At 41.3% G+C, this 18,129-nt stretch overlaps 1 protein-coding gene across 16 annotated transcripts in view; it reads left to right on the top strand.

Annotated features, from left to right (window-relative positions):
* Positions 1-18,129, top strand: part of MGA (MAX dimerization protein MGA) — an 86,630-nt gene that overhangs the window by 20,774 nt on the left and 47,727 nt on the right. For 14 of the 16 annotated variants that reach the window (XR_010600637.1, XM_008169914.4, XM_024106645.3 and 11 more), the window contains exons 3-11: positions 3,575-4,502; positions 4,872-4,959; positions 5,148-5,243; positions 10,867-10,998; positions 11,629-11,727; positions 12,559-13,208; positions 15,225-15,585; positions 16,706-16,929; positions 17,918-18,064. Coding sequence is in view for 15 of the 16 variants with exons in the window: in XM_008169914.4 (XP_008168136.2) it covers positions 3,575-4,502; positions 4,872-4,959; positions 5,148-5,243; positions 10,867-10,998; positions 11,629-11,727; positions 12,559-13,208; positions 15,225-15,585; positions 16,706-16,929; positions 17,918-18,064 (2,725 nt within the window). In the remaining variant the exon portion in view is untranslated. Of the gene's footprint in view, positions 1-3,574; positions 4,503-4,871; positions 4,960-5,147; positions 5,244-10,866; positions 10,999-11,628; positions 11,728-12,558; positions 13,209-13,656; positions 15,586-16,705; positions 16,930-17,917; positions 18,065-18,129 lie in introns of those variants that run through there. The other 2 variants (XM_065593080.1, XM_065593079.1) reach the window with 1 other exon arrangement.

Genomic DNA, 18,129 nt, shown 5'->3' with positions numbered 1-18,129 from the left:
AAGATTTGAAAAATTTACACAACAGCAACTAACTAAAGTACTAAGCCTATCAGCCCAGATGCCACCATACCTCCCCTTCCCCAAAAAAACCCTCCCCCCAAAATCATGAATTTTAAAGAAATAAAGCAATAATTTAGAGGTATTTTACTGTACATAAGCTATTGCCAATCAACTTTTCATATAATAAACTTAAAAATGTAATTTACTCTGTGTCCTGCGCTTTTGATGTATCTTCTCTCTACTTTGTGGCTTTACTGCCCTCTGCCATTCCTATTTTGGATTATATTGTATCTCTTTTTGCATTGTTCAGAAAGTGTGTTTTTGCTTCTCTCTCCTTCCATCCCCTTAAACCTTTTCCTCTGTTTCTCTGCATTGTGGGGGTTTTTTTATATCTTTTACTTTAGATTTTTCTGACTTTCCTTGTCCACAAATATCTCTCACCCTTTTAAAAAATGTAATCCTTCCATTTTATTCTTTCCTCTCTCTTTCTCTCTCCCTCCCTAAAAAGACAGAGGTTTATCTAATTTAGTTTATGTAACTCATAATTTTTATGGGCAACAACTACGGCTAAATATCTTAAGGAACAGTTAACCATTAATTTTCCTTTGCAATGGTTTTACCATCCCAATTAAAGTTTAGTATTGTGCTCTTTCCCATATTAGTATGGGAAACCTGAAAATCTACTAGACCAGAGGTTCTCAAACTTGGTCCGCAAGCTCCATTCAGGTGGTCCCGCGGATAGTTCCTTCTAAGGTTTGCGCCTGGGCGCTACACATGAGAGAATAAAGGGCTACCCACATAATCAGTGGAGCCGTGCAGGCGTCGCTCCACTAATTAGGTGCCTGGACCCTGGAGAAGATGCACATGTAAGATGAAGTGATGGCCTTGGGGAAAATAGGGGGTAGGTGGGAGGGGGCAGTGGGGTGAGAAAAGTGGGTAGGGGGAAATTGGGATGTGCAGGGCTGTGGCGGCCAGAGAAAGAGGCGACTTTCTTCAGCTCCAGGGCTGTGACTGACAGGGAGAGAACCCCCTCCTTCCCAACCCCAGCTCGGGGGCTGCCACAGCGGGGGACAAAGGGGGAGACTCCCCCTTCCCAGCCGAGCTCAGGGGCTGCCACGGTGGGGGAGAGGCTACTGATATTAAAATATGAGTTGTGTGCTTTTATTTGTAGAACAAAAAAACTTCAATTATTAAGTTACTTTATATAGCATTTTTATCCAAAGCGCTTTACAATAGTTAGTAACTGTACAAAAAACATTTGGAAAGATTATTAAGTGGTCCACCAAGACCCTCAGCAATTTTCAAGTGGTCCGTGGAAAAAAATGTTTAAAAACCACTGTACTAGACTTTAAAATTCTTGGTAATGTAGGATGTCATGAGGCTCACTTAAAGTGGGACATTGTCTGAATACAGAAAACAATACTGTCTTGTGGTCAGCTGATATATATATACACACCTGGTATTGGATAATCAAAAACTGTTGAGCAAAGGATTCCAACATTGCAAAAAGTGGTAAGAGGGCAAACTTGTATGATCCAGCTTCTTAACAGAAACTTTTGGTTCTTGTGATAGACATATATATATTAGATATTGATTTAATCAGTTTTACAAAGTAAGGAACAAATTGAAATTACTTAAATGTTGTAAGAAGTTTATCCTGCTCCACCCTGCTAAATAAAGACTTTTGAGTCATTTAAACTTAAGACAGCTGATCATCTTCTTATTGCTGGTTTGATGCCTCCACTATAGCAGAGCTCCTCTAATTTTGCTTCCGTTTTCTATGATCCCTGCCCCACAGAGTTTACAATCTAATGACAGTCTAGCAACTAGTATTGTGGAACTACTAGAGAAACTGACTTCCAGATTCACCTGAAGAAGTGAGGCTGAGTACTTCACTCTTAATGTTTTCTAGTCAGTTAGCTGAAAAGGGTATGGTTGTGTTTGTTTTGTTTTGTTCCATGTTATAGCTAAGGATCTTAACCCAGAAGGTCAGATGATTCCTTTTCTGCCTAGAAAGCCCACTGATTTTTATCTTGTCCTTGGTGTTGAGGGGTTGTTGAGTGAAACTTCAGGTCACCTGCCTATAGGTAGGGCCCTACCAAATTCATGGCCATGAAAAACACGTCATGGACTGTGAAATCTGGTCTTCTCCCGTGAAATTTGGTCTTTTGTGTGCTTTTACCCTGTACTATACAGATTTCAGAGGGGAGACCAGTGTTTCTCAAATTGGGGGTCCTGACCCAAAAGGGAGTTGCAGGGGGGTCACAAAGTTATTTTAGGGTGGTTGCAGTATTGCCACCATTACTTCTGCGCTGCCTTCAGAACTTGGCGGCTGGAGAGCGGCGGCTGTTGGCCAGGTGTCCAGCTCGGAAGGCAACGCCCTGCTAGCAGTAGCACAGAAGTAAAGGTAGCAGTACCATACCATGCCACCCTTTACTTCTGTGCCGGTGCTGTGGTGGCTCTGCCTTCAGAGCTGGGCTCCTGGCCAGTAGCCACTGCTCTCCAGCTGCCCAGCTTTGAAGGCAGCGCTGCTGCCAGCAGCAGTGCAGAAGTAAGTGTAGCAGTAATGCAACCCCCCCGCGGTAACCTTGTGACCCCCTCCAAACTCCTTTTTGGGTCTGGACCCTTAAAATTACAACACTGTGAAATTTCAGATTTAAATAGTTGAAATCTTGAAATTTATTATTTTTAAAATCCCATGGCCGTGAAATTGACCAAAATGGACAGTGAATTTGGTAGGGCCCTACCTATAGGCTTGCTTCTGAAATTCCAACTATCATTCTCTGAGCTGTATTGTGGGGAAAAGAAACAAAACACTTCTATCTCCACATTATATTTTTCAGGTGCATTTCTTCTCCATGGCTGGCTGCCAAATTTTGATAATGTTAGCAAAACTGATGGGAAGCAACCAATATTTACCTCCCAGAACAGCGTATTTATAAGAGTGAAATTGCATCTACAGTTGGAGTTCTCGAATGTCTGGCCAAGTTTTGTTTTCACTGATACCCATTTCAATTCAGACTAAGTCAGTTGACTTCAGTGGAGTTATTCTGAACTTACACTGGAGTAATTGAGAGCAGAATCTGGCTCAGTGGCTTCCAAATGTGTGGGGAGATTTCGTATGGGACATGTTAGAATACCAGTTATTTTTAAATATGATTCTGATATGAGAGGAGAGAGTCCTGCTACCTAAAATAAGAAATCGCCATATTCTCTGGAGTCTATATGAGGAAAAAACATGAGATGGCATAATAATGTTTCTTGAATGCTTATTATTATGCTAAAAATGAAAGCTTGTCCTAACTAGCAGCAGTTGCTTTAAAGTCACTATCAAGCTCAGCTGATCTCAGTGTTGTTCCGAAGTCCCTTCCGAAAGAGTGCTGAGAATTTTATAGGGGACAATGTCCTGCTAAAGTAGTATCTTCCTACTGTGATAACCATTTATTGTGCAGTACTGAGGAATCTGTTTTAGGGAAGGAAAATACAATTGATATGACTTTGTCATATCAAAAATTTGATTTTTGAATTTTGTATCTTTCATCTGTGTGGTAAAGTTCTTGTTTACTTTCTCCAGTCCCATCGCTAGCAGTTATGAAAGCAGCTCCCGGGTAGCATCCCCGTTGGACCCAAATGGACACTTCAATGTAGTCATTAAAGAGGAGCCAATAGATGACTATGATTACGGATCAAGTGTGTGCATGGAAGGGATAACTGTGAAGCAGGAAGACACAGATGAGGAAACAGATGAATATTCCAATAGTGATGATGATCCCATACTAGAGAAACAACTGAGAAAACACAGTGAGATAGACAGAAAAGATGCAGGAATCAGGTCCACCAAACGAATGCTGGCCAACCCTTCAGGTGTTGCCAAAGCCAAAATGTTAAAATTGGATAGTGGGAAGATGCCTGTAGTCTATTTAGAGCCTTGTGCAGTCACCAAGAGCACGGTAAAGATCTCTGAGCTGCCACAGACCATGCTTTCCTCTTGTAAGAAGGATAAATCCCCAGTGAGTGCAATATTGGACTCCTTTCCTATTTGTTTTGAAAATCATAAGGACTCTTGCTTAGACACAGTCATGGAAACTGAGGAAGTAGCTGTGAAAAAACAGTTCTCTGGAAACAAAGCGCCACAGAAATACTGTTCCATCAAAGAGGCACCATGGACCATATCTAAATCATCTAGTTTCAAGCTTGGGAGCTCTACAGGAGGCCCCTTTTCAGCCAAAGACGTTGCTGGAAGAAAAAAAGCAGGTGTACTAAGGAATCCCATGTCCCAGAAGGGTACTGGTACTAATCAAAATCCTATGTCATCAGGCCCAAGTAGAAGAGGAAGGCCACGAAAGCTAAAGATCTCCAAGGCTGGAAGACCCCCTAAAAACATAGGGAAGAATGTAGTGACAAGCAAGAATGCCTCCCTGGGATCAGGGAGTATCCTTCCAGATGTTAAGCCAGATCTTGAGGATGTGGATGGAGTCCTCTTTGTGTCCTTTGCATCCAAGGTAAATCACTCTTTCTTCAGTGTCCTCAATAAAACTTAATATGCTCAAAAGGAGCAGTGGCTTAACTTAGCTTCTCAGTGGTCACATGCTGAAAATAATAAATTTCTCCTTTGGAATCCCTGAAAAAGTTATTTTAAAAGTTTGTAGTTGTAGCACTGTCTGTGTTTGCTACCTTCATAGCACTCTTGGTTCTCACTGGCTCAGAGAGAATGAGTGATTGGGAACTGGAGTTTGGTGCATAGTAATGCAAAGCACTATTATTAGGCCAGTCTAATAACCTGTTTTAATGATATGGCTGTCTAGCTTGTGTCAAGATAAGGATTTGAATTTAAAGCATTTTACATTTATGTGAGCTCTTTTTGCATGTAGGAAGCTCTTGACATTCACACTGTTGATCGAGTTGGAGGAGAAGAATCACAGAATCTGCAGACTTCCTTGCTAGCTACAAGTGATCCAGGTAACACTCAATAACCTTTAAAAAAAAAAAAAAAGGGGGGGGGTGGAATTTGGGTGGTTTGGCCTTGATAAAAGAAGGTGTAAAGACACAGTGGGAGATAATTATTTAAATGAACAGTGTATCAGAATTTTGCATAGCATCTTGCTATCTCATTGCATACACAATAATCTCTTTCATTCTCTGAGCAGGTTGTCGAGCAAGAATACGCTTGTTGGAAAAAGAACTCTTGGAAGATCTGAAGTCCTTGAGGCATAAGCAAGTGATACATCCTAGTCTCCAGGAAGGTATATATGTAAAGCTCTCTGGAGCAGGAATTGTTTCCTACTGTGTTTTAATACTGTGCCTACCACAGGGGGGACCCCTGAGTTTGGGTGGTTCTTCGAGTATGTTTCACTGTGGATCCCACGGTAGCTGCTCATGTGAATGGAATCAGAGACTTTTGAACAGAAGTGTCTGATGTGGCCACAGATGCTTCCTCTTGTGTCTGTATGAGGGCATAAATGGCAGAGGTGCAGCAACCCTCCTTCAGTTTCCCTTTACTGCCTGGGGTAGTGAGATTCATTTATTCCAAAACCAGAAGGGAGCAGTCAGTGATGGAGCACTTCAGCCAGAGAACAGTATTCAATTTCCTCAAAGACCACATACTGACACCCTATAGAACAACATACAGGTACCAGCCCCAGCAGAGACAGAGGACATTATCTTACTCCTGGAGTTAACAACCAGAGTAATCACAAAGAAAGAGGCCCGGGTGCTGTAGGGGATGCCCATTTCCCAACTCTTTGGCTAACCCACTTCCTTCTTAGAGGCCGCAGATTTGACAGAAGCATCAAGAATTGCACTGGATTCATTCTGGAACCTCTCCCCACCTTCAGCAACTGCCTGGCCCCTTTCCACTGGGACAACTGGCAAATGGGCATTAGACATCATATCCTAAGGCTCTTCTGTACTTTCCCACTCCATACCCTTTCCCTTCTCACAAAAGCCTGTTACAAACAGACAAGGTGGGTGAGGTAATATCTTTTACTGGACCATCTTCTATTGGTGAGAGGTCACCCGAAGAGCTCAGAATAAGCTCCAAAGCTTGTCTCGCTCAACAACAGAAGTAGGTCCAGTAAAAGATATTAGCTCACCCACCTTCTCTCTCTAATACCCTGGGACTGACACAGCTACAACAACACTGCATGTTACAAATACAAACAGCCTTGTTACTTCGTCTAGGAGCTGTACATAGGGTAGTACAAGGGAGGAGGCTTTTACTCCTGTCACTTCCTTATCCTGAAGAAGGGAGTCTTCATCCTATCCTAGACATGAGGAGATTGAACAAATACATGCGTCATCTCAGATTCAGGATGATAATGCTTGCCTCCGTCATCCCACATCTTCAGGCCCAGGACTGGTTCCTGGCTCTTGACTTTTACTTTTGGACACATACTTCTATATAATCATCCACCCAGCTGACAGTAAATAGTTAAGATTCATGGTGGGCCAAATCATTACAAGTAGAAAGTGCTGCCATTCAAACTCTTCATGGCACCAAAAATCTTCATGAAGTGCCCAAAGGTAGTAGCAGCACATCTTAGAAGGAAAGACATTCATGTATACCCTTACCTGGATGATCGGTTGGGGGAGGGCAGCACCCAGCAGGACATGGCAGCAAGGCTGAAATATGTCCTCTTTATTCTCTCAGCTAGGCCTCATGGTGAACTACGAAAAATCATCTTATTCCATCACAGACTGAGTTCATAAGAGTATTGATCAACTTGGGTTAGCAAGCGCATACCTTCCAAAGGACAGGTTCCTGTCGATGCAGTTGCTATTACTTAGGTTAGAATTATTCCTGATTGCAATGGTATGGATGTGTCTGGGTCTGCTAGGCCCTATTTAGCAAGCATGTGCGTGTTGCTCCTTGCCAGACTTCACCAGTAGTCTTCACCAGCAGACTTCAACTCTGGCTCTGGTGAATCTATTTCCCAACAATACACCAGATGAACAAGAAAGTTGTAAATTCATCATGTCATCTCAGAACTGAGATAGTGGAAGGAACCCAAAAAAGTGCATGGAAGGGTTCTGTTCTTTGCTCCCTCCCTGACAATGACTTTAACCACAGGTGTATCAGGGACAGGTTGGAGAGTCCACCTGGGCTGTCTACAAATACAAGGGACCTGATTCCCAAAGACATTGGGCACTATGTCAGTGTCCTGGAGCTCAGAGTCATCAGGCTATCCTGCATGGCCTTCCTATCTCTTCTTCAAAACTACATAGTGCAGATCTTGGCAGATTACATGTATGTGATGCACTGTGTAAACAACCAAGGGAGTGCACACTTGGCCTCCCCTCTGTCTGAAAACTATTAAGCTCTAGACAGGGTCACGCCAACATATGATAAACCACTCATTCTTCACCTCTTGGGTGTCATCAACAGCCTGGCAGATAATCTGTTTACCACACATGAATGATCACTGCGGCGGTCCTTCATAGATCTGATAGTCCTTTGTTGGGGGACCCCTATGATAGGCTTGTTTGCCACCAACATCAAGTGCCAGATGATTTGTTCCAGACCGGGCACAAGCCTGGGGTCGCTACTGCATGCTTTCTTTCTGTAGTGATCCCAAGGACTTCCATATCCCAGGGTAACACTCAAAATCAAACAAGACATAGCTATCTTTGTGTTGCCCTAATAGCTGAGATGGTTTTGGTTGACAGACCTCTTACAAATATCCATTCTGCTGCCTATCCAGCTCCCAGATTGGCCAGATCTGATCTCACAGCACCAGGGCCAGATACTCCTTTCAGACCCGAAGTCATTGCACCTGACAGTGTGGTTGTTGCCTGGTTGAGTATTACAGACAGAGGCTGCTCCCTACAGTTACAGGAAATCCTGATATAGAGCAGGAAGAGACTGTCCAGGAAGACTTACTCATCTCAATTGAAGAACCTCTCTATATGGGCAGCCCAGCATAGCCTGGACCTGGTTCAGGCCTCAGTATTGATGATCCTTGACTATTTATTGCACTTAAACAGACTAGCCTTTCATTCAGTTCTATTAAGATCCACCTTGCAGCATTTCCAACTTGCCATTTACCTGAACTGTTTTGCGTGATCTTTTCTTACTGAACATTATCAAAGTTTTTCAGAAGACTATTACATACTTACCTACCAACCAGTCTCAGAACCTACTCCTGCCTGGGACTTCAACATAGTCCTCCTTAGATTTATGAAGCCTCCCTTTGAACCTCTTTCAGAATGTTCCCTATACTTCCTCACTCCAAAGACAGGCTTCGTAGTGACTATCACTTTGGCTAGAGGAGTGAGTTAGTGCCAGGCACTTATGACTGAACCTTCCTATACAACATTCCATAGAGATATGGTGGTGCTAAAACTTCACCCAAAATTCATCTCCAAGGTGTTCTTAGAATTTAATCTAAACCAATCTTCTTTCCAAAACCACACTCCACACTGGGAGAAGAGAAGTTGCATATGCTAGATGTGTCCTGGTCTTTGCTTTATTACATTGACAGGACCAAACTGTTCAGACGGTCTCCCAGTGTATTTCTGGCAATAGCCAGGCATTCTAAAGGTCAGGCCACCTCTTCACAGAGACTAAGAAATGGATAACACAATGCAACTCACTGTGTTACCAGGTAGCTGATCTACTTCTCCCATCCAACATTAAGGCTCCCTCCACCAGATCACAAGCAACATCTTTCTCCTGCTTCAGGAATGTGTTGATATCCAAAATCTGCAGAGCAGCAATGTGGACCGCTGACCTTGTCAATCATTTTACTTTGGGCTTAGCAGCCCGGTCTGATGCCAAGCTTGGGAGAGCAATTCTTCAGTTACTATATATTATTGGATTCAGCTGAAACGCCTTATTCCCACCAGCCTGAAAGGATATTGCTTGCTGGTCACCTATAGTGGGATCTACTCACACATACTCCAAGATGAGAGAAAGGTTACTTACCCTACTGCAACTGTGGTTCTTTGAGATGTTGTATTCAGTGTGGATCTCATGACCCATCCTTCATCCCTGCTTTTTGGAATCCTCAGCTGTCATTGGCTTCAAGTTGCGAGGGAACTCAGGTAAGGTGGCAGCCATTGCTATTTATGCTTTCACATAGGCATGCAACAAGGCACAGGCACACATGTGGCCCTAAAGGACACTGCTATTCAAAGGACTCGGAGTGCATGTGGTACACGTGCAACTACAGTGGGATCCACACTTGACTACAACATCTCAAAGAACCACAGTTTCTGTAGGGAGAGTAACTGTTCTTTCTCTGGGTATTACCTCAATCCCACCAATGAATAACCTTCAGGATTCATGCAGCTTGTCAGTTTCATGGATGTGAGGAAATGAATGTTACACATGAAATAAAGAAAAGATCTTGCTTGGGATTCCTTAATTTGGAGGCTTGAAGAAAACTCTTTTCTGTTTTGTTTTTAAATTCATCTCTTGTCATTTTAATTTTGACATGAATTGATGTATTCTGGGATGAGATGGAGACTTTTTCCCAAGCTTGTTCAGTCTGGGGCTTCTCAGAAAAAAATTCCACAGCACAATATGTATACATTCAAATTTAAATAATCATGCATATACGAAAGAGAACTTTTATTACCTAGATCCTAAATTGTTCAGCTGTACGTTTCCAGATGAACCATTTTATTGATCAACTTGTTCACTTAGTATTCCCATTCTGCTGCTTTAATTGAGAAAAAGTGAATATTATGGTTGGTATACCTTTATTTTATCCCAAACATTGCAAACTTCCTTAGAGGAAAAGCACATGGGGAAATGGAAGGGGATAAGAGTCTAGAAATTCCTTTGTACCTAGCAGCTTGCTCTGTTGAATTATTCTATACAATTGTTACTTCTTTCACTTTGTTTTTCTGCTCAGTTACTAAGGCCTGTTTTACACTGGGGGGGATCGATCTTAAGTTATGCAACTTCAGCTACGTGAATAACATAGCTGAAGTTGACTGTACTTAGATTTACTTCAGTAAGTCGATGGCTGACGCTCTTCCATTGACTCCGCCTGCCTCTCTTGCCCTGGTGGAGTACCGGAGTCGACAGGAGAGCGCTCGGTGGTCGATTTATCGCGTCTAGACTAAATGCGATAAATCAACCCCTGCTGGATCAATCGCTGCCCCTCGATACAGCGGGTAATGTAGACAAGCACTAAGAAAGTTTGTTTTTATATAGTGCTTCTCAAATTAACAGTATTCCATAATACTTTATAAAAGAATGAGAATTCCATGAATAAGATACTGATTGTGCAGTGACTGAATATGTAAATACAATAGCCATAATCATTAATTCCATTTTATAGGACTTTTCTTCCAAAAAACACTTTAGTGTGTGTTGGTAAATTGATATAAAATAAATACATATTCAGGATTCACTTCACCCACTACAGCTGTTCGGTGGTGGACAATGACAGTAGGTAACAGTTTTAAAATAAGAAGTAAGGAATATCGTATCCAGTTAAAAATTAAGCAATATTTTACACCCAGCTTTTGAGATAAGGAATGTTGTCCAGGAGAACAGAGGTTAACCCTTTCTTCTTTTTCAAAAAGTGTAATGGGATCTTTACATTCTATCCAGGACAGAGCGAGATGGAAGTGGTTTTTCCTTTTTATCTCATCCCAGGCATATCTTAATAGGGTGATTGGATACCTAGTATCTAAATTGCATAGGAGTTGAAGTCTGGTGGAAACTGGAACGCCTGGCCATTTTTTTTCCGTTTTCAAGTCTGTTAAAACACTGAATGAATGCAAACTCTTCTAAAGTAATTTTTTATTACTTGTATAAGCTCAGAAATGTATCTTCTTAAAAGAGTTGCTGCTGATTTTTGCTAACATAGTTTGCATGGCTATGTGATTTTCACTGGTATTTGCTTCTTGCAGTGGGACTGAAGTTGAACTCTGTGGACCCAACAATGAGCATTGATCTGAAATATTTGGGTGTGCAGCTCCCGCTTTCCTACTCAAAAAACTACTCTTTGTGGAACTACCCAAGAGTCATTCCTAGCTGTTCGGGTAGGTAAACAGTGCTTTCAGAATACATTATTTATTCTTTCAGCATTATTGTTGAGGGTTGGAGAGGATGGGGTTAGTTGTGTATGTGGAATAGGAGTTTTAAATAAAGTTGAATGTCAGTGACGAGAAGGTAATGCATAGGAATTTTTTGTTTTTAATGAGGAATCTTTATATGAAAGCCATATATCATAAACTTGCTGTTAAATTACTGTGTACTTCTTGATCAAGGGGTCTACCATGTGACTGTCAGGCTCTGATTTTCAGTAATGGCATTGGCATGCAGCTGTCCACCTACTTAGTGCACGCACGTATGTGTATATAATTGGGTTTTCCCTAATGGACGCATATAGATTTCCAGTTTGCATGTTCACATGGAGTCATTTGTGTGTACAGTATTGGTGATATTTCATATAGACCTGACTGCTGAAATTGAGGCCCCAAATATCCATTCTAAGCCTTTTTTTTCCTGTAACTTTGCTTTAGGGTGCTGTAGTCAGTCAGACTTCCATGTTATTAGGGGGCTGAGTTAGAAGTGGTGGTGTTCCACATGTAGAGGATCATTATTCATTCATGTGTAATGTTGTTTTTGCACCTGGTTGATAAGGTGAGGCTGGCTTGTTTTCTTTCCAGATGCTGGGTTTCCCTTTGTTTCCAGGACAGGGAAAACAAATGATTTCACCAAGATCAAGGGCTGGCGAGGGAAGTTTCACGGTGCTTCTAGAAATGAAGGTAAGAGGTAGAAAAGAGTGTTTCCATGCGATAAATGTGGCCCTTTTTCTGTCCTAGGAACAGATCCTTTCAGTTTACTTACTGCTTTATTTTAAGTATTAGTAGAAATTTTTGGAGCAGAAATGGTCATGAGTAAAGAACCCCTGGTTACTGTGATTTCACTGGTACAGATTTCAAAGGTCTGAACGGGGGTTTTATGGGAAGAGAGAGATTTTATTTTCCCATTGTGATTTATTCTACTTTGAAATAGGATAAAAGTGTGATTTTTATTTTATACAAATCACTGCTGAGAAAAGGCAAAAGCTAACTGAAATAGGTTTGTTATTACTGATCCATTTTGGACTCTATATAAGCAACCCTTGTTTGGAGGAGTGTGGGAACTCTTATCTTCAGTACTGCTTTAGACTGTCCTTTGGGGGACGAATCTGCAATTTTTTTTCGGTATATATGTTTAAAATTTTAATGGGAGTAGATATTTCATATGTTGAGGAAACCCAACCTTTGCCTAACAGGAATCTGCTTTTGGCAACTTGTCAGGAGTCAGAAAGCTACACTGAATTTAAATAAACTGTAGTTAGATTGCAACCATTTTAATCTTTTTTAATGCAAAGGTGTAGCTTGGACTACATATCCTAGTTTGTAGTGTTCCAGAGTTGCCATATTTGGCATGCATGCTGTGCTATGATCACCCATTTCATACCCAGATGTTGTATAGAAGCTTTGGAAAGTTAAAGAAATTACTGTTCTCTGTTGACTCTACTTATTAGGAGAACTGGCAGTGTACTTTCTCTGGAGTTATTTCCTGTGTATTTGGATTCCATATTTATTCAGGTAGTGGTTCAGAGGGCTCTTTGAAGAATCGCTCTGCTTTCTGCAGTGACAAGCTGGATGAATACCTGGAAAATGAAGGGAAGCTGATGGAAACAAGCATGGGATTCTCTTCTAGCACTTCCGCTTCTCCTGTGGTTTATCAGCTTCCAACCAAGAGCACTAGCTATGTACGAACACTAGACAGTGTTCTAAAGAAGCAATCCACCAGCACTCCATCCACCTCTTATACTTTCAAGCCTCTCTCTGTGTCTTCTGCCTCTAGGAAGATGAAAACTCAGAATAAACAGACAGCTTCAAAGAGCCGAGTAAAACCATCCTACAAACCCATACTTCCTTCACCTGTTGTATTAAAGCAGAAACACAGCTTTTCAGTCCCAGGGGAGAAGATCACTAAGTCTCTGCCAAGTAGTAACATGGCTAATCAGGTGGATAATTTTATGGTGCCAGCTCTAGATGAAAACATGTTGCCAAAGCAGATCAATCTGCGTCAGGCACACCAGCAACAACAGGCTACTCGCCCACCAGGTTTGTCTAAGTCTCAGGTGAAGTTGATGGACTTAGAGGACTGTGCATTGTGGGATGGGAAACCACGGACCTACATCACAGAAGAACGAGCAGACATATCCCTGGCAACTCTGCTCACTGCTCAGGTAAGCTCCTGTAATTGCCTCCCTTCCCTTCCCTATCATACCTACTACTTCTGCACTCCAGTGCTTCGTAGCTAAGGTTTAACAAAGAGATAACAATGCTAATAAAAATATACAGGGTGAGGGGTCACTTTTTCTTACCAGTTAGATGTATTGCTCTATAGAAAAAGTCAAGAAAATGTTGTCTTAATTTGTCTATCTGTACCAGGCAATTCAGACAGTTGAAGATAGTACAGTTGAGCTTATGACTAAATTCACTCACTTGTACTGTAAAGAAGAAAGGGGTTTGCCATTTCAGAAGAACAGTTACCCAGCAAAAGTGTATAGTTGTATTGGCAGTCCCCACCCTCGTCCACACTATTAACTTCTTGTCTTGGCCTCATGTTTCTATTGTAACAACAGCTATAATTTGAATTAAAAATTGTTGATACAATATAATTTTCTTAACCAGGACTCCCCAGTGGAGACGCTTTTGTCCGCCTCAAGAAGAATTTCTAACCCAGAGAAGCCATCTCTTTTCGTTTAATAGTATTTCTGCTATTCTGGGAGCTACATTGCCAATAGTGGTGTTGGATTTGCCAATGGCATTGGCAAGAGGCACTACCCACCTGGGATAGAGTGAAAGCCTACAGTCTGCCCAGTAGAAGTGACAGTTGCAAGACACCTAGCATGGGAAAAGATACATATATAAGAAAGAAAAGAAATTAATGTTGCTCTAGGAATCATAACTTTTGTACATCCTGGAATTTTAAGTGTGCAAACAATGTTATATAAACATAGAATTTTGATATGTCTTAATATAGTCTGTTAATTTTGTTAACCATGTACTATAAAACATACAGGTACATGGTAACTTGGCATTTCCTGATTTTTTTTTTTTTTTTAACTTTGCACAAAATTGACATTGCTTTAATGTAGTTAATTGAAAATAAGTCCTGCTTATGTCAGTTCCTAGGTGTATTATTAATAGGGCCCTACCAAGTTCATGGCCATGAAAAATGTGTCACGAACTGTGAAATCTGGTCTCCCGTGAAATCTGGTCTTTTGTATTTTTTATCCTATACTATACAGATTTCATGAGGGAGACCAATGTTTCTCAAATTGGGGGTCATGACCCAAAAGGGAGTTGCAAGGGGGTTACAAGGTTATTTTAGAGGGGTCACAGTATTGCCACCCTTACTTCTGCGCTGCTTCCTTCAGAGCTGAGCGGCTAGAGCGTGGTGGCTGCTGACTGAGGGCCCCACTCTGCAGGCAGCAGTGCAGAAGTAACAGTGGCAATATCATACCATACCATGCCATCCTTCTGCGCTGCTACTGGCAGTGGTTCTGCCTTCAGAGCTGGGATCCCGGTCAGCAGCCATCGCTCTCCAGCTGCCCAGCTCTGAAGGCAGTGTCACCACCAACAGCAGTGCAAAAGTAAGGGTAGCAGTACAGAAACCCCCCCTACAATAACTTTGCAACTCCCCCCCACAACTCCTTTTTGGGTCAGGATCCCTACAATTACAACACCTTGACATTTCAGATTTAAATAGCTGAAATCATTAAATTTATTTTTTTTAAATCCTATGACTGAAATTGACCAAAATGGACCATGAATTTGGTAGTGCCTTAATCATTAAGTATGAATATTAGCTCTTCTGCTTCCTGGATTACCCACTATAGAACATCAGGTGACATGACCTCACAGCAACTTTTAGTGCAGCTGTCCTCTATCCTGTCATTCAGTGTAAATTGCAAATTCTTCTGCGCAGGGCAAGTCCGCAGCTTCCTTATAGTTGGTCTTCTCCTGACTGCAGCTTGCTCAGAGGTAGAACCAGACCTGTCAATCAGGATGGGATGGGCATGACTATCCCCTTTAAGACACCATTCTGTGTCCTGTCATTCAGTTTAAATTGCAAATTCTGTACCTCATGTAAATTGTGTGGTGGCATTGATTGTGTATGCAGATCATGTATGCATGCATGTTTTTTATCTCAGTAGAATTTCAAATGTATATGTATATATTTTTTTAAACTTTAGGCTTCTCTTAAAAATAAACCTATCCACAAAATAATCAGAAGGCGAGCACCACCTTGCAACAATGATTTCTGCCGTCTGGGTTGTATCTGTGCTAGTCTAGCACTGGAAAAGCGTCAGCCTACCCATTGTCGCAGGCCTGACTGTATGTTTGGCTGCACTTGTTTGAAAAGAAGGGTGTTACTAGTAAAGGGAGGATCCAAACACAAGAAAATCCTGAAGAAAGCTGTGCGTGGAAGCCTCATATTCTATGGGCCACAAGGGGAAGATCAGCAGGAAGAGGAGGAGTTGGAAGAAGAGGGTGATGGGGAGGAAGATGAGCTGAAACAGAAAGATAGGAGAAGGAGAAAGAAGGTGGAATACAGTGAGTATTACTAGGGGCAGAGTGATCACTCAAAGCAATTTCAAAGCCATGTGCTTTTTCATGAGATTTTTATGCTGAATTTATAGCAAACACATTGCTGAATCAAGAAAGTAGGGTGAGTTCTAAGAGATTTTGGTACATGCAACTTCCACCTACTTTGCCAGAAACTAACTAGAAGCAAATATTGTTTCTTACTTTATTGATATTTTAGAAATCTGCCATTCGTTTAACTGCATGGTTGACATGTTTATGATTTGTAATATAGCCAGGTGTATCATTCAGGGTACTTGTAAAAAAGTCTGTCACTTGATTATCTTCCTAAATCAGTTCAGAGGCTCAGGATGTGTCACAACACGTTGATCATTATGTAATTTGGGACTTCAGTATTATTCACTCCCTTGTTTGCTTTGCCCCATATTTCATTAATCCCTCTCACAACAACTGAACATCTATGGCCATATCTTCAGCTGATGTTAATTGTCTTAGCTTCATTGAAGTTAGTGGAGCGATGCTGACTTCTATACCAGCTGAGGGGCTGGCCCCTAATGTGTACTTGGGGAAATAAGATGGCAGCTGTCAGTAATGTATTAACCACTAAATAGAGGTTGAAATTGATGTGGACTATACTTTATTCCTACTCTAAAATATTGATGGCATTGTCTCATCATGTTCCAGTCAGTTTGATTTATGGAATGAATATGATTCTCCTGCTACAGAGAAACATCACAAAGTCTTGGGTGTCTTGATTTTATTACACAACACCGAAGAAGATTGCACAATGTGTAGAACTACTTTATTTGTTTTTGTTTAATATTTAAATAGTGACAGCATTCTCTCCTGCTTTTGGCATTTGGTAAATGAAGATGAAGTTTAATGTAATTTTTATCTTGGTTCCTTTCCCCTTCTCCATGGTGTGGACAAGCACCAGACACTCTTGCCTAGAGCTTGAGCCCAGAAAGATAACTAGTGCTATTTCCTGGGAATGTGAGTGGTTAACTACTAGGTAGGCAGTGCTTAGACTTAGATGGATATTTCTGTAATTACTATAGCATTAGACTAGACATTTTCACTGCAAAAATAAGCTGTTTTAAAAAACATTTTTTCCTCTTTCATTTTTCAGCTATCTGTGATACAGAGCCAGAGCAGCCTATTAGGAACTGCCCATTGTGGATAAAAGTAGAAGGGGAGATAGATCCAGAACCAATTTACATCCCAACACCATCTGTCATTGAACCAATGAAACCTTTGGTGCTGCCTACCCCAGAGGACTTGCCTTCCAGTAAGAACAAATCTTCCAATGGAGTCAAACCAGGGAGAGTATATACTCCCAAACCCAACCCAGTGGTAAGTAAGGAAAGGAAGATGCTCCATTTTCAAAGGAAGAGGGCAAAACCTCCTTTTGTGTTAAGAAAACAAACCAGCCTTCACCTAAAAATCTGGACAAATCAGTATCTGAAGGAGGTTGGTAAGAGATTTAAGTCCATAACTGGATACTTTTGTAAATAGAATTTTGATGAGTTGGGATTGATTTTTGTTTTTCTTCCCAATTTTAAAAATCAGTTTCAGTCTTTTATAAACACATTATTGCACCAGTACAGGTATGAACGAAAGGGGTTGCAAATGTCTAGCAACTTTTTGTATAAAATCACAATAATGCATGCTATTTTGCAAAATGTAGAACATACATTTCCTTAAATACTTGAGCTACTCAATGTAGCTTATCATAGAATATCAGGGTTGGAAGGGACCTCAGGAGGTCATCTAGTCCAACCCCCTGCTCAAAGCAGGACCAATCCCCAGACAGATTTTTGCCCCAGATCCCTATAATGGCCCCCTTAAGGATTGAACTCACAATCCTGGGTTTAGCAGGCCAGTGCTCAAACCACTGAGCTAATGGATTTTTTGTTTTAGTCCATGAAGACATTTTGATTTCCAGTGCCAAAGCATTGAAAAGTCTGCTTTGTGTTTTAGTCCATGTGAAATGTGAAAAGTAAAACCTTCCACAGGGATACTGGTAGAGAAGCATTTAGAGATGTAACCAGAATTCAGCAGGTTTCCTCAAAGTAGAATCTCTCTGTTTATCATCTACCAGGTTAAGCAGAATAGTTGTCTTTACACCTAAATTTTTTACTTAAAAGAAACCTTAATTCAGAAGTAAAACCTAGGTGGAGGTCTGGTACTAGGAAGGAAACTGCACCTTTGAAAGCAGGAGCGCCCCTTGCTATTTTTTCTGTTTATTGTAGCACTGCTGGAGGTAAGGGATACTAGAATGTGTAGATGTTTCACAGCTCTGATATATATCTTGAGTGAAGTGGTTCTGTTTGAATTGCAGATTCGGGATGAGGACAAGGATCCTGTTTACTTGTACTTTGAGAGGATGATGACTTGTGCCCGGGTCCGAGCGTATGAATGCAAAAGGGAAGAAAAAAAGCAGCAGAAGGACCCGTACATCTGTAATTCAAATAATTGTTCCGGAAAGGTGAGATGTCACCTTTTATCCACAAACTCCTCTATTGACCATTTCATGCATTAAGATGTTGGACA

This window comes from Chrysemys picta, chromosome 4 (genome assembly GCF_011386835.1).
Source record: "Chrysemys picta bellii isolate R12L10 chromosome 4, ASM1138683v2, whole genome shotgun sequence".
In the NCBI taxonomy this organism is placed as follows: Eukaryota; Metazoa; Chordata; order Testudines; family Emydidae; genus Chrysemys; species Chrysemys picta.
This window is presented reverse-complemented; position numbering and strand designations above follow the sequence as displayed.